The 24,252-nt window shown below is 48.6% G+C and overlaps 1 protein-coding gene across 2 annotated transcripts in view; it reads left to right on the forward strand.

Annotated features, from left to right (window-relative positions):
• The first annotated feature begins 2,993 nt into the window (after window positions 1–2,993).
• Window positions 2,994–24,252, forward strand: part of LOC119968960 (stromal membrane-associated protein 2-like) — a 72,458-nt gene continuing 51,199 nt past the window's right edge. For both annotated transcript variants that reach the window (XM_038802018.1, XM_038802025.1), the window contains exon 1: window positions 2,994–3,158. In XM_038802018.1, the coding sequence (XP_038657946.1) occupies window positions 3,047–3,158 (112 nt within the window). In that variant the 5' untranslated portion in view covers window positions 2,994–3,046. The remainder of the gene's footprint in view (window positions 3,159–24,252) is intronic.

The raw sequence follows: 24,252 nt of genomic DNA on the forward strand, positions 1-24,252 counted from the left end.
TACCGCCGAGGTACCCCCCACGCTACACCCCACCCAACCCTCCGCGCCCTGCACCCCTGCACCTATAGGTTCACTGCCCATGCCCCACGCCCCCGCGCCTGTAGGTTTCCCGCGCTCCCCGTCGCACGTCGCACCGGTCGGGTACAAAGCTCGGATCGAACCACCCCTGGAGTCCACCATCGTACCCTCACCGACCGCCACCACCCAGCCACCCGAAGAGGCTGCAACCCCGGTGCTCCGCCGATCCCAAAGGACGACTCGGCCACCGGACCGGCTCAATTTGTAGACCCGTCACCCCCGCCAGACTTGATTTTTTACAGGGGGTGAATGTGGTGAATTATATGCCTCGTAATTCACACTGTATTGGCTTGCATGTATTGCGTCCTTGTGGGTTCTGTATGTGAGCCATTGCGCGGATCTGCCCATAGGGGGAGATGAGGAGTTTGTACTGGGCTCCACCCATGGCCCCGCCCATGGCTCCTCCCACTAACCGGAAGTATAAAGCACTGCAGCTGTAAGCCTGCTCTCAGTTCCTCTGGTCGCAAGCTGGCTTAGTTGTAAGACTATTAAATTGATGTGACTATCAATTCACTAGACACGTAATTGGAAGTAAACTGTGGTTTTAATAGTCTTACAACTAAGCCAGCCTGCAACCAGAGGAACTGAGAGCAGGCTTACGGCTGCAGTGCTTTATACTTCCGGTTAGTGGGAGGAGCCATGGGCGGAGCCAAGGGTGGAGCCCAGTACAAACTCCTCATCTCCTCCTATGGGCAGAGCCGTGCAACGGCTCACATATAGAGCCCACAAGGACACAATACATGCAAGGCAATACAGTGTGAATTACGAGGCATATAATTCACCACAGGAACCTTATCAAAAACCTTTTGAAAATCAGATAAATTACATCTACTGCCTGTCCATTATCTATTCTCTCTGTTACCTGCTCAAAAATTCAATGGGTGGGATTTTGTGGTCCTTCCCACCATTGGGATCTTCTGGTTCCTCGGAAGATCAACCCACAGCATGTTCCCTGGCATTGGAACGGGCGAGCCATGCAAAATGCTGCAGACATCGGCAGGACAAGAAGATTCCACTGGTAACCAATGGCGAGCTGCATCCACAGCTGGAAAAACAATTGCGGGGGGTGGGGGGGTTGTGGGGGGGGGGGGGGGGGGAGGGGGTGGGGGGGCAGGGGGGAGACTGGAAAATCCCACCTGATTAAGTTGGTCAAGCAACATTTTCCCATTTCGAAATACGTGCGGATTATTCCTTATTATAATTCTCATTTCTGGATATTCTGCTATTCCCTCCTTTAGTGATGATTCCTTTGTTTTTCCTAGCAATGATATTAAGCTGACTGATCTATATTTCCCTGGAGATGTTCTATCCCCTTTCTGAAACATTGCGCTATTCTCCAGCTCTTTCTGTAATACCTATTTCGAATGGATCATTGAGTAGTACAGTACTGCTCTGCAATTTGCCATGTTGCCAAGGAACAACATGTCAATGAGAAAGAGGAGGAAACCAAGAATAGATCCTCGACAAATACTGGACAAAAATATGCAGCAGTGGGATGAGAAGCCATTGATGGCGATTCTTTAACTATGATTGGATAGTGAAAAATGTATTCAGTCAAGTGTAGGGCCAAACTGGATAATGGACTATGTTGGAAAAGAGGATTGTGTGGTCTACACACATTTGATTGAGATTGAGAAGGACAAGCATGGAAGGTTTACCTTTGTCAAAGTCATATTGGGTAGTATTTAATGAAGGCAATGGGAATCTAGCTTACTCACTGAAGAGCGTGCAGGAGCACTGTGTTGTTTCTTTTTGGGAAGGCTAGCGGAATTAAATGACACTACAGCACTTAACTGGGCAGCAGTAGTAGTTGCCAGCCGAACAGAGGCTGGCAGCTTTATTGACTGGCAGTGCTACCATGGAAGTTGTGGCTGTAACTGGTCCACAACACTCACCCCGAGGCCTGAGATTGTTGCTGGTTCCCAGGCATGAGGGGAGTGATGTTGGAGGAAGGATCAGGGGTGGGAGTTGAAAGGGATGGGGTGGAAGGGGGGTCAGCAGAAAGGGCAGCGGTATGGCACCATCCTACTCCCCGCCCTTCCGATGCTGGGTTACTTGTTCTGGCACCATGTACCTTCGGACAAGGGACCCTCCCTGGGGAGCCCATAAGTAACCCGCACAGGTGTGCTTATCTTAAACCAAAATAGGGACTCATTGCTGGGTAAATAACAGCAGTGGCGGGATGAGGCCCTTAAATGTCCAAGTAAGAGACACAATGGGTGGTGGGACTGGAAACATTAGTCAGTGTGGAAGCAGGAAGGAGGTGGGGTTCATACCGACACAGTTAAATGCCACTCCCCCAATTCACAGGGAATGTGGGTATCAAGTACCGTCCACAAATTATATTTTGTAATTTTGAGAAGAGTGGGGCCGAATTGGATTGGAGGGTTTGAAACATAAGTTTGGGGAAAGATGAGAATGATTTGGGAACAAGCCTGGAGAAGGAAGGTTTGCACATTTTCCCTTGTCTGCGTGAGATTCCTCCGGGTGTTCTGGTTTCCCACCAATGTCGAAAGATGTGCAGGTTAATTCGGGTTCTGGGGGGAGGACGGAGGTGGCCTCCCTGAACAGGTGCCGGAATGTGGCAACTAGGGGCTTTTCACAGCAACTTCATTTGAAGCTTACTTGTGACAATAAGTGATTTTCATTTCATTTTATGTGCGGCTCTGGGTAAGGTGCTCTTTCGGAGGGTTGGTGCTGACTCGATGGGCCGAATGGCCTGCTTCTGCAGGAGGAACGGGATGAGCGTTGGGATCAGGGTTGTCGTCAGGGTCAGGAGGTGACGATCAGGGTCAGGGGGTCAGGATAAGGGGGTCAGGGTTAGCGGGTAGAGGTCAGAGGGGCGCCCCCAGAGTCATGACCCAGCCCCTCCCACTGGCCCCGCCCCGGAAGTGCAGTTTCCGGAAGTACATAGTCGGCTGCCGGAAGACGTGCCGATATTTCCGGTATCGCTTTTCCCCGAGTGAAGATGGCGACGCGGGCGGAGCGGGAGCGACACCAGCGGCAGAATGATCGGCACCAGGAGCAGCTCCGGGACATGCTGCGGGACAGCAGGGAGTGTGCGGACTGTGGCAGCCGAGGTACGAGGGCCCGGGGGGGGGGGGGGGGGGGGGGGGGGGGGGACGGGACGGGGTTTGCCGCCTCCCTTTCGCGCGATTCTCATCTCGGCTCCAGACCCCGGACACTCCTGGTGTGAGTCTGGATAGGGACAGAGACACCGGACACTCCTGATGTGAGTCTGGATAGGGACAGACACCGGAGAGTCCTGGTGTGAGTCTGGATAGGGACAGACACCGGACACTGCTGGTGTGAGTCTGGATAGGGACAGACACCGGAGAGTCCTGGTGTGAGTCTGGATAGGGACAGAGACACCGGACACTCCTCGTGTGAGTCTGGATAGGGACAGAGACACCGGACACTCCTGGTGTGAGTCTGGGTAGGGTGGAGACACCGGACACTCCTGGTGTGAGTCTGGATAGGAACGGAGATACTGGACACTCCTGGTGTGAGTCTGGGTAGGGACAGAGACACTGGACACTCCAGGTGTGAGTCTGGATAGGGACAGAGACACCGGACACTGCTGGTGTGAGTCTGGATAGGGACAGACACCAGAGAGTCCTGGTGTGAGTCTGGATAGGGACAGACACCGGACACTCCTGGTGTGAGTCTGGATAGGGACAGAGACACCGGACACTCCTGGTGAGTCTGGGTAGGGATGGAGACACCGGACACTCCTGGTGTGAGTCTGGATAGGGACGGAGATACCGGACACTCCTGGTGTGAGTCTGGGTAGGGACGGAGACACTGGACACTCCTGGTGTGAGTCTGGATAGGGTCAGAGACACCGGACACTCGTGGTGTGAGTCTGGATAGGGACAGAGACACCGGACACTCCTGGTGTGAGTCTGGATAGGGTCAGAGACACCGGACACTCTTGGTGTGAGTCTGAATAGGGTCAGAGACACCGGACACTCCTGGTTTAGGTCTGGGCAGTGAGCAGTGGGTTGAGTGCTGTCTGAGCCCTGTTAAATGTTGAATCTTTTCCCAGCTAGTTAACAATCTGTGCATCTGCTATCAATGAGCTTCGGTGTCACTCAGTGTGCACATAGTATCCCAGTGTGTACGTTAGTTGGTGTTTTTGATGGAAGGGTGCCTTTCTGATTGGAGGGTTGTGACTAGTGGTGTTCCGTAGGGATCAGTGCTGGGACCTTTGCTGTTCGTAGTATATATAAATGATTTGGAGGAAAATGTAACTGGTCTGATTAGTAAGTTTGTGGATGACACAAAGGTTGATGGAATTGCGGATAGCGATGAGGACTGTCAGAGGATACAGCAGGATTTAGATCATTTGGAGACTTGGGCGGAGAGATGGCAGATAGAGTTTAATCCGGACAAATGTGAGGTAATGCATTTTGGTAGGTCTAATGCAGGTAGGGAATCTGCAGTGAATGGTAGAACCCTCCAGAGTATTGAAAGTCAGAGAGATCTAGGTGTACAGGTCCACAGATCACTGAAAGGGGCAACACAGATGGAGAAGGTAGTCAAGAAGGCATACGGCATGCTTGCCTTCATTGGCCAGAGCATTGAGTATAAGAATTGGCAAGTCATGTTGCAGCTGTATAGGACTTAGTTAGGCCACACTTGGAGTATAGTGTTCAATTCTGGCCGCCACACTACCAGAAGGATGTGGACGCTTTAGAGAGGGTGCAGAAGAGATTTACCAGGATGTTGCCTGGTATGGAGGGCATTAGCTATGAGGAGCGGTTGAATAAATACAGTTTGTTCTCACTGGAACAACGGAGGTTGAGGGGTGACCTGATAGAGGTCTACAAAATTATGAGGGGCAGAGACCGAGTGGATAGTCAGGGGCTTTTTCCCAGGGTACAGGGATCAATTACTAGGGGGCATAGGTTTAAGGTGTGAGGGGCAAGGTTTAGAGTAGATGTACAAGGCAAGTTTTACAGAGGATAGTGGGTGCCTGGAATCTGCTGCTGGAGGAGGTGGTGGAAGCAGGGACGATAGTGACATTTAAGGGGCGTCTTGACATACATGAATAGGATGGGAATAGAGGGATACAGACCCAGGAAGTGTAGAAGATTTAGTTTAGATGGGCAGCATGGTCGGCACAGGCTTGGAGGGCTGAAGGGCCTGTTCCTGTGCTGTACTTTTCTTTGTTCTTTGATGTGCCCTGAATCATAAAATCCCTAGAGTGCAGAAAGAGGCCATTTGGCCCATCAAATCAGCACTGAATTTCTGAAAGAGCTCTAACCTGGTCCCTAACCCCCACGCTATCCCTGTTACCCAGTAACCGTTTTGGATACTGAGTGGCAATTTAACATGGCCATTCCACCTAACGAAGTTTTGCAGCAGTCAGTATTGACCTTTTCCAGTGTTTGGTTCATTCTGAAGCTGTCTGTTTTATCATTGCTGGGAAGCAGGTTTGTTGCTTAGTAATGCCCTACCCTGAATGTCGCCCGTGTCTCAGGCTGCTTGTCCGGTTTGAGTCAGCAATGCAGATTTGTTCCATACATCAGTGAATGGAGCTTGGGCGGATCTGGAGTGTTTAGCAAGTGAAGTTTAATTTCATTTTCTTGCCTTTTAAAAAGAACAATCCCCCAATATATCTTTCCTTTGCCTGACGTAAGGTGCCCTTTGTAGAACTGGAGAGGGAGTATCAGGTGGGCTGTCGCATGCATCACATTTAAGTTTGATGTTGGCCTTGCTGGACATTGCAGCCAGGCTGTTTCAGGAATCAGCAGGGTCAATGCCCCAGGCTTACGGGAACAATTTTGTACGGAATTTTGTAAGGAATACTTACCTTTATCCAATCTACAGGCAGCATGTTTGAATGTGAGAGCAGCATTGATATGAGGGGGTTTGGAAATATCAGAAGCTCACGGTTATCTGTAATAAACAATATTCCAGGGCTTGTGAAGTTGTTTCTTGGGCCATTTTTGTACAACCTGCACGCAGCCATTTACAAAGAAACTGCGCCAGATAACAACAGGATGAGACATTGAAATTTTTTTTGTGGTCTTTTTCTCGTAAGTGGGCAGTAAAACCACATGTGCTGCCGGGAAGGATTTTAGCAACTGAGTCAGTGGGATTGCGCAAGCGTGCGAGGCCAGGCTGTGAGCATCCAGGCTCAGTTTAAAGCCATGATTCCTGTGACTAAGGAATGCTCTGCCAGCTTCACTGAGCCGCCTCCTCCTCTCTCTCTCTCTCTCTCTCTCTTTCTCTTTCCCCCCCCCCTCCCATAGATTTGATTCTACAACTTTGGTTCTGCGAAGCTTTGTAATGTGGCTTCACTTGACAAACTGGAAAAGTTACCATTTCCTGAATTCCTTCAGGCCGTGTAGCCTTTCACCTTGTTTAACAAGCCGCACGCTATTGTTTCACCCACTTCCTTTTTCTGTTTCCCTTCTGAATAGGTCAAGTATGGAATCATTATTTGCTGCTGTTTTTCACAATACTCCAGTGCTTTTGGGGCTTAGCAGTGCTTTCCTGTGGGATAATTCCTTCTGTTGTCAGGATATAAGCATTGCTGGCTAGGACAGCTTTTGTTACCCATTCCTCATTGTCTTTTGGAAAGTGAAGTCTGCAGTGCAGGTACACCCACAGTGCTGTTAGGGAGGGAGGTCTAGGATTTTGACACAGTGAAGGAAAGGCCAATATATTACCAAGTCAGGATGGTGAGTGACTTGGAGGGGAACCTCGAGGTGGTGGGGTTCCCCATTTGCTTTTCACCTTTGTCCTTTTGCGTGGTCGAGATTGCGTGTTTGGAATGTGATATGGAATATTATTCTGATACTGCATTCTTTGTCCTTCACTTTGTGTATAACACAGTGAGTACCAAAGACAAAGATTGTGAATGGGATTACTTTCCCCTTAGATACATATGAACTAAGAACAGGGTAGGCCAATCAGCCCATCAAACCTGCTTCATCGTTCAATGAAATCATGGCTGATCTGATTGTGGCTTCAGCTGTACTTTCCCTCCCACCCCTGTACCCTTTGACTCCATTGTCAATCAAGAAACTACCTAACCATAATGCCGATTTGGGGGAACCACAGATTTGAGCCAGGGAAGTGGGACGGAAATTTTTGGAAATGGGAAGAGACGGGGATTAACACACTAAAAGATTTGTTTCTTGGGGGTCGGTCTGAAGGAGCTGGGAGCGAAGTATGGGCTGGAGCAGGGGGAAATGTTTAGATAAATGCAGGTTCGAGATTTTTGCCAGGGAGGAGATTCAGAGCTTCCCGGTGGAGCTGACCTCCACATTGCTGGAGGAGGTGCTAACGACAGGGGGACTGGAGAAGGGGTAGTGTCGCCGGTTTACGGGGCTATTTTGGAAGATGAGAAGGCACCACTGGAAGGGATCAGAGCAAAGTGGGAGGAAGAGTTGGGAGAGGGTATGGTGGAGGGGTTCTGGTGTGAGGTGCCCCTGAGAGTGAACGCCTCCACCTTGTGCGCAAGGTTGGGGCTGATACAGCTGAAGGTGGTGTAGACAGCACACCTCACAAGGTCGAGGATGAGCCGTGTCTTTGAGGGGAAGAAGATGTGTGTGAATGTTACAGTGGGGGGGGGGGGGGGGGGGGGGGGGGGGGGGGGGGGGCCCGCAAATCACGTTCATATGGGCAGCATGGTAGCATTGTGGATAGCACAATCGCTTCACAGCTCCAGGGTCCCAGGTTCGATTCTGGCTTGGGTCACTCTGTGCGGAGTCTGCATATCCTCCCCGTGTGTGCGTGGGTTTCCTCCGGGTGCTCTGGTTTCCTCCCACAGTCACAAAGATGTGCAGATTCGGTGGATTGGCCATGCTAAATTGCCCTTAGTGTTGGGTGGGGTTGCTGGGTTGTGGGGATGGGGTGGAGGTGTTGACCTTGGGTAGGGTGCTCTTTACAAGAGCCGGTGCGGACTCGATGGGCCGAATGGCCTCCTTCTGCACTGTGAATTCTGGGGATGGGACGTTTCAGCGTGGCCCATTTGGCGGAGGAAGTTTTCGGCGGCGGGACAGGCTTCAGAAAGACCGGTTAGTGCAATGAGCAGACATTTAATATCGGTCTTGCTCTTGCTCTTAGTTCTAGGATGCACAGCATTTCTCTCCCGCTTTAGAGGCTGTCCCTGGTTTGCACATGAGCAGTGGGTGACTCCGGAAGGAGCCGGCGAGGTGAAGCGGACAGGCGGCCCAGTTCAGGGGGACAGCAGCCGGCGAGGTGAAGCGGACAGGCGGCCCAGTTCAGGGGGACAGCAGCCGGCGAGGTGAAGCGGACAGGCGGCCCAGTTCAGGGGGACAGCAGCCGGTGAGGTGAAGCGGACAGGTGGCCCAGTTCAGGGGGACAGCAGCCGGCGAGGTGAAGCGGACAGGCGGCCCGGTTCAGGGGAACAGCACCCCCCCCCCCCCCCCCCCCCCCCACCCCCAAGGTTTATTCAAAACCTTGGAACCATTTCACCTTTGCTCCTGAGAGGGGAATGGGACATTTCGGCGTGGCCAATTCGGCGTTTTAATGAAGGTTTTTTAACTAGGTTTTTAAAATATTTTAAAAGTGACGCCGAAATGTCCTGACGCCTAAACGGCCACGCCAAATCAGCCAATTATTTTCCTGACGCCGAATGGGCTACGCTGAAACGTACCAAACCCGTAAATTCTATGATCTATGATATGTTTTGGTCCTGTTCAAAGCTGGAGGATTACTGGAAGGAAGTTTTTAGGGTAATCTCTGAGGTGTTGCACGTGAAACTGGACCCGGGCCCTCGGGAGGCCATATTCGGGGTGTCTGACCAGCCGGGGTTGGAAACGGGTGCAGAGGCAGATGTTGTAGCCTTCGCCTCGTTGATCGCCCGAAGGCAGATCCTGTTGGAATGGAGAGCAGCCTCTCCACCCTGTGCCCTGGCATGGTGAGGGGAGCTGTTAGAATTCTTGACTCTTGAGAAGGTTAAGTTTGAACTGAGGGGAAGGGTGGAGGGGTTCTACAATTCATGGGCGTTATTAATTATGCACTTTCAAGAATTGGAACATTGAACATTAGTGTGGTGGGGATAGGGGGGATGTATATGTTAATGGTGACGATGGGTGATTCCCGATTCCTTTTTGTTATTTGTTTGTTAACATGCGGGCAATTTTGGGGTTTGGTGAAGGATGGGATTGTTGTTGATATGGGGATTGACATTATATTTGTTACTGATCATTGTTTATTGTCGGTGGGTGCAAATTTGGAAGAAAATGTGAAAAAGGAGGAAAATAAAAATAAAGTATCTACCTAACCCGGCCTTAAAAATATTCAATGAACCAACCTCCTCCGCTGCCTGGAGAAGAGTTCCACAGACACGCAAGCTTCTGAAAGAAAAATATTCTCCTCTACCCTTGATGATAGGGGATGGTTTAGCTCACGAGACTAAATCGCTGGCTTTTAAAGCAGAACAAGCAGGCCAGCAGTACGGTTCGATTCCCGTACCAGCCTCCCCGGACAGGCGCTGGAATGTGGTGACTAGGGGCTTTTCACAGTAACTTCATTGAAGCCTACTCGTGACAAGCGATTTTCATTTTCATGACGTAACCCAATCTCATGCACTTTTAATCTGATTTAATAATCTTTATTGTTACAAGTAGGCTTACATTAATAGTACAATGAAGTTACTGCAAAAAGCCTGTAGTTGTCACATTCCGGGAGATGGAGAATTCAGAATGTCCAATTCACCCAACAGCACATCTTTCGGGACTTGTGGGAGGAAACCAGAGCACCCGGAGGAAACCCATGCGGATAATAATATAATCACTTATTGTCACAAGTAAGCTTCAATGAAGTTACTGTGAAAGGCCCCTAGTCGCCACATTCCGGCGCCTGTTCGGGGAGGCTGGTACGGGAATCGAACCGTGCTGCTGGCCTTGTTCTGCATTGCAAGTCAGCGATTTAGCCCACTGCTAAACCGTCCCCTGATACAGGGAGATTGTGCAGCCCCCGCACAGTCAGTGACCCATGCCAGGAATCGAACCTGGGACCCTGGCTGTGTGAAGCAACAGTGCTAACCACTGTGCTACCCTGCTGCCCCTTAGCAGCCTGTTCCATACTGACTTGCGAACCAGCACGACCTCCTGCTCGAAGTTTCCACGTGTTCCAGTAGGTCAGTACCTACAGCACTAGCCCAGAAATGTTTCCTGGTTGGGTTTCCTGGGCTGAATTGACTGATTTTGGTTGTGTTTCTGGCTGGAAAGAAGAGAAGGCCAGCAGGACCTCGGTTTCTAATTACGGTCTGCGAATGGGCTGGCTAAAGCAAGTGTGGACATCGAGGGAAGCCCAAGCAGTCTCCCTGTGATGCCACCCTTCGTTAAATAACCTGTTAATGGTCATAGCCGACACTTGTGCATAAAAGGTCCCGGCTTGATTGAGGGGGATGGGAGAGGGGCTTCAGGGCCTCTGGAAAGGCATGCTAAATTTGAGATCAAATTCGAGGAAGAAATAGAATTGGTGTGTTTGCTAACAGAGTGACAGGGAAATAGTGATGCCAAGCTCAGGATTATTCTTCATGTGTTCAAAATAAAATTCACTGTGGAGAGTAAGCGATGATCATTCATTATGTAACTGTTGACGAATCCAGGCAGCTACTAACTAGAAAGAATGAGGTTATGTGCTGCTCAGTTCTCGTCTCAAGTATTTGAATCATAGAATCCCGACAGAAAGTGGCCATTTGGCAAACCAAGTCTGCACCGACCCTCTGAATGAGCACCCTACCTAGACCCAAACTCCCACCTTATCCTCACCAAACCCTTTGGACACCTAAGGGCAATTTAGCATGGCCATCCACCTAACCTGCACGTCTTTGGACTGTGGGAGAAAGTGCAAGCTCTATACAGTCACCCAGGAATTAACCCAGGTCCCTGGTCCTGTGAGCCAGCAGTGCTAGCCACTGTGCCACCATGCCGCGTGTGTGTGCTCAAATTGACCTTTTTGAGGTTATTCACTTTTAACAGGGTGCATCTATAGTTCAAGGGTGTGTGTGTGTGTGTATATGCATTGTATCTGCAGTGGGGATGACGTTACACTTGTATAGAACCTTTCACAGTCTCAGTGCACTCCAGTGCTTCAGAATTAAGAAGTGTAGTCAGTGTTGTAAGGTAGGAAACAAAGCCACTTTGCAGACAGCAAGCTCCCAGAATGCGGTAACATCCTGATTATCTGTTGAGTGAGGGATAAATAGCCAGGAGATAGTGCAACAAAATCTTTCACATCCACCTTGAGAGAGTAGATGATGAACAGTCATCCAGACCCCTCCGTAGTTATCCAGTCCCCCCTCCACAGATGCTGTCAGACCTGCTGAGATTGTCCAGTATTTTCTGTTTTTCAGATTCCAGCATCTGCAGTAATTTGCTTGCATCTTAGGATAGATGGGGCCTTGGTTTAACATCTCATCTGAACCATGTTATGTCTCTTATTCATATACTGTATCCCAAATGTTAAATCTAATCTGTATTTGAAAGAATCAACACTGGTTATTTGCACCAAGTCCCTGGGAAGTCACTGACCCCCTTAGTCACTGAAATGATGTGCAACTTTAGGCAGTGAGTTGACAGGCTAGTTAACCATGACCTCACAGTGAGTTTGGTCAGTCCTCCCGCATTGCCCATGCCTCTGTTTCCCAGTACAGCACTTTATCAATTTGTGTGCAACAAGCTCCCAAAAACAGTAACGTGATCATTCAATGCTTTTTTGTGATTTTGGTTGAGGGATAAGTGTTGTCCCAAGACACTGGGGAGAACTCACCTGCTGTTCTGCAAATGGTGTTATGAGATCTTTTATGTCCACATTATAGGGCCGGGCAGGATCTTGATTTATTATCTGGCAGCACTTCCTCAGCACTTCACTGGAGTGTCGCTGGAAATTAAGGATATGAGAAAAGGAAGTTGATAAAGGCCATGCGGCTGATTACGAGATGTGTTTCCTCAGTAAAATGAGGAGCTTGTTGAGGAATTTTGGAGCCCTTTCTATAATTGGATTAACGGCTGCATTTTATTATGCTGTAGTGTTAATAATTCTTGCTGATCATTTTTACGGGGTGCTTCCCACTCTGATTACTGTTAATACGATCCCAGACCAGACCCCAACATTGGTTAGGATACCAGACCGAAACCCCAATATTTTAGTTTATTTGTAAGACTGGAGAAAGAATGATTTGCTCCAGGAGTGATTACATAAAAATAAATAAGATTTTGGTATTTCTAAACAAAACTTTATTATGAATGCAGTGTTAAACTTTTTAACTTCACACCCGTAAAAGAACAGTTTACAATTGCCCCTTGAGATTACGACTCAATTTCCCATTAAACAACAAGAAAATAAACATACAGCTCTCAATCTATTTTAAATTCGGCAGGCATTGAGTAATGCTTGCTTTATAAAACAGATTTGGCTCCTGTTAGAACCACTCTGGCTGAATATCTTCAAAAAGCTGGTTCACCTGGCGCATTTCAGCATCTTCCTTATCCCCGGACAAGACTGCTCTGCTTTTCATGTTATTACTCTTTGATAACTATACTGTGAGAGAATTGTGGACTCAGTCAGGCAGATTGGAATTCAATTTCTTTCTTTCCCAAAACTTTCTCCTAAACTTACTGCCACTCTGCATTCCTGGGCTCCACCCAGCAATGACCTCATCTCCAAGCTGAAAAACAATTGACCTTTGCAGCTGCAAAGCACATTCACTCCCCGGGATTTCCCCAGTGAAACCACATTCCGTTGGACAATTGCAGCCTCTGGTTCCTAGAAGCTCCCAGGCCTTTATAAAACAAAATCCTTTTAAAACATGACCACTGCAGTCAAACACACTATAGCCCCAGGCTTTTAACCCTTGACTTGTCCCAACAATTAGAAGCCAATATTCCTAAAAATCCTTCATTCGTCACATTGTATTATGGATTCACGCTACACACCAACACTGTTGTTTGTTCCAGGAACACACACTGGTTTTACTTCATATCACACTGCAGGAATCGCCTGTCCTTTCACCCTGCTATTGAAGCAATGAAGCAACCCCTGGTCCTTTGGTAAAGCGCCTCAGTTAAAGGCTGTAACTTAGCCCTTGGTTTCAGGTGATCGCAGACATAGTTTGGTTACACCCAAGCCTCTGTACTCTACATTCTGTAATTAATCCTCCTATTATGTTTCCCGTCTAACGTTGCAGATTGTGGTTGAAAACAATTCTGCTGCTGCTGATGGCCCACAGTGCCTCATGTTTGTCGAGTTGCCAGATCTATTCTAAATCCATTCCATTTAACACTGGTGGTGCCACACAACATGATGGAAAGCATTCTTACACAAGACTGTCTCCACATAAACTGTGCAGGTACTGTCATGGACAGATAAGCCTGCACAGAAAGAATTTTCCCTCTTGTTGGTTCCACACCACTTGCTGCAGGCCCAGTCTAACAGCTATGTCCTTTAAGGACTCGGTCAGTTCAGTCAGTAGTGGTGATGGACATTGAAGTCCCCCACTCAGTGTACATTCTGTGCCTTTTCCACCTTCGATGCTTCCTCCAAATGGTGTTTAAAATTGAGGACTACTGACTCATCAGGGCAGCATGGTAGCACAGTGGTTAGCAGTGTTGCTTCACAGCTACAGGGGCCTGGGTTCGATTCCCGGCTTGGGTCACTGTCTGTGCGGAGTCTGCACGTTCACCCCATGTCTGCGTGGGTTTCCTCTGGGTGCTCCTGTTTCCTCCCACAGTCCAAAGATGTGCAGGTTACGTGGATTGGCCTTGCTAAATAGCCCTTAGTGTCCACAAACGTTAGGTGGGGTTACGGTGATGGGGTGGAGGTATGGGCCTCCACCCTACTTAAATAGGATGCTCTTTCCAAGGGCTGGTGCAGACTCGATGGGCCGAATGGCCTTCTGCACTGTAAATTCTATGATCAGATGTGGGGATGGGGAGAGAATGTAGTAATCAGCAGGCAGTTTCCTTGCCCACGTTTGACCTGATGCCGTGCATCTTCATGGATTTGAGAGTCCATGTTGACGGCTCCCAAGGCAATTCCATGTCGATTGTGCTGGGTTTGTCCTGCCGATGGGACAGCGTTGTGATGGTGTCTGGGGTGTTGTCTGTATGTAAGGTATGATTTTGTGTGTCTGACAATGTCGGGGTGTTGCTTGGCTACTGTGTGAGACAGCTCTCCCAACATTGGCAGTAGCCCCTGGATGTTGCAATGATCACTTTGCAGCATTGACAGAGCTCAGTTTCCCATTGTCGTTTCCAGTGCCTGGATCTAGGCTGAGTGATCTGTCCAATCACATTCCTTTTTGACTGACTGCAAAAGTTTTTATAGGTGTAAAAAGAAAAAGATTGGCGAAGACAAATATTTTCAGAAGCAGAGAAGGGGATTTATAATGGTGAACACAGAAATAGCTGACCAATTAAATGCATGCATTTGTTCTGTCTTCACAGAGGAGGACACAAATAATGTATGGAAATGTTGGGGACATAGGGTTTGGTGATAGGGAGGAACTGGAAGAAATCCGTTTAAGTGGAGAATGGTATTGGGGAAATCAATGGGATTGAAGACCAATAATCCTCAACGCCTAATGATCTACATCCCAGAGTACTTCATAGGAAATAGTAGGATGGATTGGTGGTCATCTTCCGAGAGTGCATAGACTCTGGAGCAGTTCCTACAGATTGGAGGGCAACTAATCTAACCGCACTATTTAAAAAGGGAAGTAGAGAGAAAACAGGCAATTCTCGACCAGTCAGCTGACATCGATAGTGGGGAAAATTCTATCGTCCGTTGTAAAAGGTTTAACAGCAGGGAAAACGTTGGCAGAATCGTTGGATTTATGAAAGGGAAATCGTGCTTGACAAATCTACTGGAATTCTTCAAGGATGTTAGTAGTGGAGTTAATGAGCGGGAGCCAGAGGCTGTGAAACCAAAGAGAAAATGCTGGAAAATCTCAGCAGGTCTGGCGGGAAAGAAAAGAGCTAACGTTTCGAGTCCAGGTGACCCTTTGTCAAAGCGAGTGGATGTCGTTTATTTGGACTTTCAGAAGGCTTTCAACAAAGTCCCACATAAGACATTAGCATGTAAAAATAAAGCACAAGGTATTGGGGGTGGTGTATTGAGATGGATAGAAAATTGGTTGGCGGTGGCACAGTGGTTGGCACTGCAGTCTCAAGGTGCCGAGGTCCCAGGTTCGATTCCGGCTCTGGGTCACTGTCCATGTGGAGCTTGCACATTCTCCCCGTGTTTGCGTGGGTCTATTTGAGTCGGTTAGGATAGTATTCGCTGGAGTACAGAAAAATAAGGGGGGATCTCATAGAAGCCTATAAAATTGTAACCGGACTAGACAGGGTAGATGCAGGAAGGATGTTCCCATGGTGGGCGTGTCCAGAACCAGGGTGGTCACAGTCTGAGGAAATGGGTTGGACCATTTAGGACTGAGAAATTTCTTCTCACGGAGAGTAGCGAGCATGTTGAATTTTCTACCACAGAAAGCAGTTGAGGCCAAAACATTATGTTTTTTTTTAATAAACAATTTTATTGAGGTAGTTTTTGGCTTTATAAACAGTTACAGACATCATCAGAAAGAAAGCAAAAAAGGCAAAAATGTGCAAACATCCACGTACTTTCAATACTTCCATCGTAACATATTGCACAAGCCCGCTCCCCTCCCACCGGTACTACCCGCCATATTTTCCCTCCTACTCTACTCTCGGCCTCACGGTAGCATGGTGGTTAGCATCAATGCTTCACAGCTCCAGGGTCCCAGGTTCGATTCCCGGCTGGGTCACTGTCTGTGTGGAGTCTGCACGTCCTCCCCGTGTGTGCGTGGGTTTCCTCCGGGTGCTCCGGTTTCCTCCCACAGTCCAAAGATGTGCGGGTTAGGTGGATTGGCCATGCTAAATTGCCCGTAGTGTAAGGTTAATGGGGGGATTGTTGGGTTGCGGGTTACGTGGGTTTAAGTGGGGTGATCATGGCTCGGCACAACATTGAGGGCCGAAGGGCCTGTTCTGTGCTGTACTGTTCTATGTTCTATGTTCTATGTTCTACCCCCCCGCTGACGCTCACTCTCCCGCAAAGAAGTCAATAAATGGTTGCCACGTCCGGGTGAACCCCTGCACAGATCCCCTCAAGGCGAACTTAATTTTTTCCATCCCCAGGAAACTCGACATGTCCGCAAGCCACCACTCAGTCTTCGGGGGCTTTGAGTCCCTCCACGCCAATAATATTCGTCGCCGGGCTATCAGGGAAGCAAAGGCCAAAACATCGGCCTCTTTCTCACCCTGGACTCCCGGGTCTTCCGAAACCCCAAAAATTGCCACCCCTGGACTCATCACCACCCTTGTTTTTAGCACCTGGGACATGACCCCCGCAAATCCCTCCCAGTACCCCCTCAGCTCAGGGCAGGCCCAAAACATGTGAACATGGTTTGCTGGTCCTCCCGCGCACCTAGCGCATTTGTCCTCTATCCCGAAAAATTTGCTCATCCGAGCCACCGTCATATGGACCCGGTGAACGACCTTAAATTGGATCAGCCCGAGCCTAGCACATGTCGCGGTCGAATTTACCCTACTCAGGGCCTCTGCCCACAGCCAATCCTCCATTTCCCCGCCTAGCTCCTCCTCCCATTTAAGTTTCAGTTCCTCTGTCTGGGACCCTTCCTCCCTCATAAGCACCTTGTATATACCCGAGACTCTGCCCTCCCCTTCTTCCCTCCGAGAGACTATTCTGTCGAGGATCCCCATTGGCGGGAGGCGTGGGAAAGATGGGACCTGTCTACGAACAAAGTCCCGCAACTGTAGGTATCTAAATCATTTCCCCTTACCAACCCAAATATCTCCTCCAAGCTCCTCAAACTCGCGAAGCTCCCTTCCAGGAACATATCACCCACCCTTCCCGCCCCTGCTCGCCGCCATACTCGGAACCCCCCCATCCATACTGCCGGGGGCAAACCGATGGTTGTCGCAGATTGGCGCCCAGACAGACGCCCCCATCTCCCCCACATGCCTCCTCCACTGGCCCCATATCCGCAGGGTCGCCACCACTACCGGGTTGGTGGTGTACTTGGCTGGCGGCAGCGGTAGAGGAGCCGTGACCAGGGCTTTCAAGCTGGAGCCCCTGCACGAAGCCGCCTCCACCCGCAAAACATTATATTTTTAAGAACGAGTTAGGTATCGAACTTGGGAGTGAAGGGGATCAAATGATATGGGGTGGAAGGCAGGAACAGGCTATTGAGTTGGATGATCAGCCATGTTCATAATGAATTGCGGAGCAGACTCGAAGGGCCGAATGGCCTCCTGCTCCTATTTTCTATGTTTCTATGTCTTTGACTTCCTCGCGGTTTGGTACAACTGAGTGGCTTGCTCGGCCATTTCCCAGGAGTTTGAGTCAACCACATTACTGTGGGTTTGGGGGTCACATCTAGGCCAAATCGGAACATTGGATTTCTTTCCCTGAAGGACAATAGTGAACCAGATGGGATTTTACAACAATCAACAGCCTCCCCGAGCAGGCGCCGGAATGTGGCAACTAGGGGCTTTTCACAGTAACTTTATTTGAAGTCTACTTGTGACAATAAGTGATTTTCATTTCATTTCAATAGTTTCATGCTCACCATTACTGAGGTTAACCTTTTAAATCTCAGATAGATTAATTAATTAATTAATTGAATTTGAATCCCACCAGTTGCCATGGTGGAATTGAAACCCCTGTCTCTGGGGTTACCAGTCCAGTAATATTACCACTACGCCACCATTTTGATCTATTCCCTGATACAAAGATTTTGTCAATTCTGCACAAACTCAAGAATGCATCGCCCAGCATGGTTTTACAAAAGAAACTGATTTTGTTTTGCTGTTGTCTCCCTTGCAGACCCATATATCTCATAGGTCAAGTAACGGTACCTGTAAGTTTATTCAACATGCAGTAAAAGCTTTTTAAATAATTTATATAGAGAATTTTTCAGGCTTGATGTGTAAACGTCTCCAGCATGCAGATCAAAAAATTCAGTGGGCTGTGAACGAGAGGAGCTGGAAATGCAGGAAGAATGTTAAAAGATGAGGTTTCAGTCTGCAGTGGTTTTTGACTACAGATGAGATGTCATCCATGGTGCTGTGATCATTTGATTTCTCCTGCTTTTTCCTTTGCTTTCCATCTTCTTTCCTTACCCCTATCTTCATTAAAAGTGGTCACTTTTTTTGCCCAAAGATCCTTCTGCACTGTGACTGTCCCACCCTCTGCCTCGCCCAGGTGCCAGGCGGGTGGATCCTGAAGATCAGCTGTTAACCTTGAGAATTTTTACTGTTGACATTCGCCTTGTTCTCCCACTTACCTATGCAGGCAGGTAGCTACTGTTCCCGGGATCATTCATTTGTCCAATTGATTCCAGAATATTTTGTTGGTGTTTTTGGGAATGGAATTCCATTTCCATAAAATTCATAAATCAGTGGCCATATTGACAACAAGATGTTTTCTTTCTCCCTTCAGTGAGGGTGCTGACAGTAGCCCTGCTGGTGCTGAGATAGGGAGGTCTCTGTGGATGATTATAGGTTTCTTATTATGAGATGCCATTGAAGGTTTGATGCCCCACTTGAGACTTCGAGTTAAGGCTTTGGTTGAAATGACGAGTTTGATACACTGAACTTCCCTTTTCAGTTTCCTGTTTTGTGAACATTTATCAGCCACAGACTCTGGAACTGGTTTCTAGAACTCTTTTAGACTTTGCTGTTAGCAGAAGCTGCACGGTGGCACAGTGGTTAGCACTGCTGCCTCACAGCGCCCTGGACCTAGGTTCAATTCTGGTCGTAGGTGGAGTTTGCTTGTTCTCCCCGTGTCTGCGTGGCTTTCCTCCCACAGTCCAAAGATGTGCAGGTCAAGTGGGGTTACAGGGATATGGCAGGGAGGAAATGGGCTTAGGGGCAGCATGGTAGCATTGTGGATAGCGCAATCGCTTCACAGCTCCAGGGTCCCAGGTTCAATTCCGGCTTGGGTCACTGCCTGTGTGGAGTCTTCACATCCTCCCCGTGTGTGCGTGGGTTTCCTCCGGGTGCTCCGGTTTCCTCCCACAGTCCAAAGATGTGCAGGTTAGGTGGATTGGCCAAGATAAATTGCCCTTAGTGTCCAAAATTGCCCTTAGTGTCCAAAATTGCCCTTAGTGTCCAAAATTGCCCTTAGTGTCCAAAATTGCCCTTAGTGTCCAAAATTGCCCTTGGTGTTGGGTGGGGTTACTGGGTTATGGGGATAGGGTGGAGTTGTTGACCTTGGGTAGGGTGCTCTTTCCAAGAGCCGGTGCAGACTCGATGGGCTGAATGGCCTCCTTCTGCACTGTAAATTCTATGAAAATTAGGTGGGGGGTGCTCTTTCAGAGGATTGGTGCTGACTCAATGGGCCAAATGGCCTCCTTCCGCACTGCAGGGATTCTATTGTAATTGCCCCATTGTTACAGGGACATGGGGTTGTTTTTTATTTTGATGTTGCCAGTTCTTAGAGTAAAATCAATCCACTGGATTCTGCCTATGGATTATAAATTGTCTGTGCTCACTGAATCGCATGCTCACCTGATTTCAGGTGGTTGTTTCCTTCAGAGACGTGAGCACAAAATCTCAGCTGGTTCTCCAGTGCAGCACTGAGGGAGTGCTGTACAATTAGATCTGGGATCCTGTGAGTGAGATGTTAAACTGAGGCCCTGTCTGTCTCCCTGGGATGTGAAATATTTTATCGCTGCTATTCAAAGAAAGGTGGGAAATTCTCCCTAATCTGCAGGCATCATGATTGTGATGTTCGCTAGTCATTGTCATATTGTTGTTTGGGGGAGTGTGTTGCATGCAAGTTGGCTCCTGCATTTTCCACATGACAACCTGGGTGAGTCCAGAACTTAGGGGTCACTGTTTTAAAATTAGGTGTCGCCCTTTTAGGACAGATGAGGAGAAACTTTTCTGAGGTTTAAGGGACCATGGAACTTTCTTCCTCAAAGCACATTGAATATTTTTAAGGCGGAGGTCGACAGATTCCTGTTTATTAAGGGAATTTGAAGTTATTGGGGATAGATGGGAAATGTGGAATTCCAAACGCAGACAGATTGACTACAATCTTATTGAATGGTTGAGCAGGCTCATGGGCCTACTGCTCTGACGTTGTATATTCATAGGAATGCATTTTGGAGCAGGTTGTGGCAGGGGCTGTATAAATACAGATCCTCCACACTACACATATATATCTTTCTCTTTCTTCGGGTCCATTTATTTTGAAAGGAGCAGTTTCCTGGGAAGGCTGTAAACCAAACTGGCCACATGTTCCGACGTGTCGAGAGATATGCAAAAGGCAATTGCACTGATTTCACTGAACATCACTCTGGCTGACTGGCACTGGGCCATCAGTTGGGATCTTTTCAAGGAGCCCAATCAATAGATTTACAAGTGTAGCCTCCAGAGAGCCTTGTGGTTTTAGCCGAAGGTGTTTCAATTGACCGCATATTGAAAGCATCCAATTTATTCTGGCTTCTGCATCATGCTCTTTGTAAATTGTTACGGTGAGCCAGAGATACTTGAGAATGTAGCTCAGCCTATCAGGAGTGATGCAAACTGGCTGTGTACATCAGCAACAAACATCCCAACAGTATGTTGTGGCCAATTCTCTGAATCACTTCCTCTGACTCAGACCGTTTGGATATTTTCCAGCCATCTATCGGTGATCGACATGCCCGTGCTGTATTTCCATCATCAATAGGCCTCACGGTAGCATGGTGGTTAGCATCAATGCTTCACAGCTCCAGGGTCCCAGGTTCGATTCCCGGCTGGGTCACTGTCTGTGTGGAGTCTGCACGTCCTCCCCGTGTGTGCGTGGGTTTCCTCCGGGTGCTCCGGTTTCCTCCCACAGTCCAAAGATGTGCGGGTTAGGTGGATTGGCCATGATAAATTGCCCGTAGTGTAAGGTTAATGGGGGGATTGTTGGGTTACGGGTTACGTGGGTTAAGTAGGGTGATCATTGCTCGGCACAACATCGAGGGCCGAAGGGCCTGTTCTGTGCTGTACTGTTCTATGTTCTATGTTCTAATAAACCTAAATTCCATTTACCTCCAGACCCTCAAAGCCCCACCACACCATCCAGATCCCTAGGCAAACAACCTCGGGCTGAGCTATCTCCATACATAGCCTCAGCTTTCTGCCTGATTCTAAGCTGTCCTTCTGTATTTTCTCCCATCTCTGCAGCACTGCCCACGACTATTGCATTAGCTATGATGAGCGGTTGAATAAACTTGGTTTGTTCTCGCTGGAACAACGGAGGTTGAGGGGTGACCTGATAGAGGTCTACAAAATTATGAGGGGCATAGACAGAGTGGATAGTCAGAGGCTTTTCCCCAGGGTAGAGGGGTCAATTACTAGGAGGCATAGGTTTAAGGTGTGAGGGGCAAGGTTTAGAGGAGATGTACGAGGTAAGTTTTACAGAGGGTAGTGGGTGCCTGGAACTCGCTGCCGGAGGAGGTGGTGGAAGCAGGGACAATAGTGACATTTAAGGGGCATCTTGACAAATACATGAATAGGATGGGAATAGAGGGATATGGACCCAGGAAGTGTAGAAGATTGTAGTTTACTCGGGCAGCATGGGCTTGGAGGACCGAAGGGCCTGTTCCTGTGCTGTACTTTTCTTTGTTCTTTGCTCTTCTATCCCCATCCCTTTCCACCTGCTGAAAGCTGTTCTATCCATGACTTTCCCCCCGCCAAAATTGATTCCATTTATCACACATATAGGTTAATTCGGAACACTTTGCCTGTGCATCTTATCACACTCCTATTGATTCACACTCAACAGATTCCACTGGCTCTTGTTTGCCATGTATATCGCCTACGAAGGCCACACCTTCACCTCGGGTAATTAGGCAGACCATGTTCAAATGCAGAAAGACCTGGACAATATCCAGGCTTGAGCTGACAAGTAACATTTGTGCCACAATGACCATCTCCAACAAGAGAGAATGTAACCATCGCCCCCTGACTTTCAGCGGCATTACCATCACTGAATCCCCCACTATCAACATCCTGGAAGTTACCATTGGCCAGAAACGGAACAGGACTAGCCATATTAATACTGTGGCTAGATGAGCAGGTCAGGGGCGAGACAAAGAAGCCCACTTGGTTGCCACCCCATCCACAAACATTTAGTCTCTTCACCACTGACGTACAAAATGGACAGCAGTAACTCACCAAGTCTCCTTATGCAGCACCTTCAAAACTCAGGACCGCTACCATTAGAAGGACAAGAGCAGCAGGTACCTGGGAACAGCATCATCTGGAAGTTTCCCTTCAAGCCAAAAAAACATCCTCACTTTGAAATATATTGGTTGTTCCTTCATTGTTGCTGGGTCAAAATGCCTAACTGCACTGTGGGTGTACCTATACCACAAGGACACCAGCAGTTCAAGAAGGCAGCTCACCACCACCTTCTCAAGGGCACAGTAAGAAGTCTTACAGCACCAGTCCAACAGGTGAATTACTAGCTTTCGGAGCACAGCTTCTTCATCGGTGAGTCACCTGCGGAAGGAGCTACCCTCCAAAAGCTAGTGATTCAAAACAAACATGTTGGACTTTAGCCCGGTGTAGTAAGACTTCTTACTGTATCTACCCCAATCCAACGCTGGCATCTCCTTCTTGGGGGCAATTAGGGCTGGGCAATCTGCTGTCCAAGCCTGCGAAACCCACACCCCGTGAACAAATTTTAAAAGTCTTTCTCTTTAATTGTAAGTTCCAGCTTGCACTCTGATTTCTGAGGAGTCCACTGATTTACTCACTGACCGTGCTCGCTTCGCCACTCTCACTGACCGCGCTCGCTTGGCCACTCTCACTGACCATGCTCGCTTCGCCACTCTCACTGACCGCGCTCGCTTGGCCACTCTCACTGACCGCGCTCGCTTGGCCACTCTCACTGACCGCGCTCGCTTGGCCACTCTCTCACTGACCGCGCTCGCTTGGCCACTCTCTCACTGACCGCGCTGGCTTGGCCACTCTCTCACTGACCGTGCTCGCTTGGCCACTCTCTCACTGACCGCGCTGGCTTGGCCACTCTCTCACTGACCGCGCTGGCTTGGCCACTCTCTCACTGACCGCGCTGGCTTGGCCACTCTCTCACTGACCGCGCTGGCTTGGCCACTCTCTCACTGACCGCGCTGGCTTGGCCACTCTCTCACTGACCGCGCTGGCTTGGCCACTCTCTCACTGACCGCGCTCGCTTGGCCACTCTCTCACTGACCGCGCTCGCTTGGCCACTCTCTCACTGACCGCGCTCGCTTGGCCACTCTCTCACTGACCGCGCTCGCTTGGCCACTCTCTCACTGACCGCGCTCGCTTGGCCACTCTCTCACTGACCGCGCTCGCTTTCGAACGTCACCATCTCTAGCTCAGCATTGAGTGCTCTTGAGATACGTGTCTAGACGGCGCGCGCTGTAAAGTTCCCCCAGCACAATTTAATTAGGTCCTGTGTGAGCTTGTTTATACGATAGGTAAATTATTTGTTTTGTGTTCTCTTTAATCTTTGTGAAAACTCTCCAACATACTGTCAAGCAGCATTGTGCAATGATTGTACAGGTCATGTGGACTTATGGAGTTGAAGGTTATAAATGGTGAGTTCCAGGATAGCTCAGTTGTGAGAAGTTTGTTATTCTTGGTTTATTTGAGAATATTTTTATTTCTGGCCAAGAAACCCTTTCCCACCTGATTGAAGCATGAATGTTAGTGAAAGACAAGTGGCTCTGAATTGAATGATTGTCAGTATTCCATGGAAAAGTGAATCCACTGTTGTGATTTTGGGTCAGCAATACTTGGTTTGGGGGGTGATTTAGAGAGAGCAAGGTGTAAAGTCGGTACAGACCAACAATGATGGGAGCATATGTCACCTTTTTATTTTCAGTGGGTTTTGGTTCCTTTATTCCAGACTTGCCCTCACTGGAACTGGAGACACCCTGTAACATTTTTTTTTAAATGGGTACTTCAAAAGATGATAAATTTCAAAAATATTATAATTCGTACCGAAGCCTGGTCTTCCATCATCCCTGTACTCACTAACTTACATCGGCTCCCAGTTAAACAATGGCCCAATTTTAAAAGTCTCACCTCCATGTTCAAATCCCTCCACGGCTTTGCTCCTCCCTATCTCTGGAACCTCGTCCAGATTCTTGAGGGTTCAGATTTCCTCCAACTC

This window comes from Scyliorhinus canicula, chromosome 1 (genome assembly GCF_902713615.1).
Source record: "Scyliorhinus canicula chromosome 1, sScyCan1.1, whole genome shotgun sequence".
In the NCBI taxonomy this organism is placed as follows: Eukaryota; Metazoa; Chordata; class Chondrichthyes; order Carcharhiniformes; family Scyliorhinidae; genus Scyliorhinus; species Scyliorhinus canicula.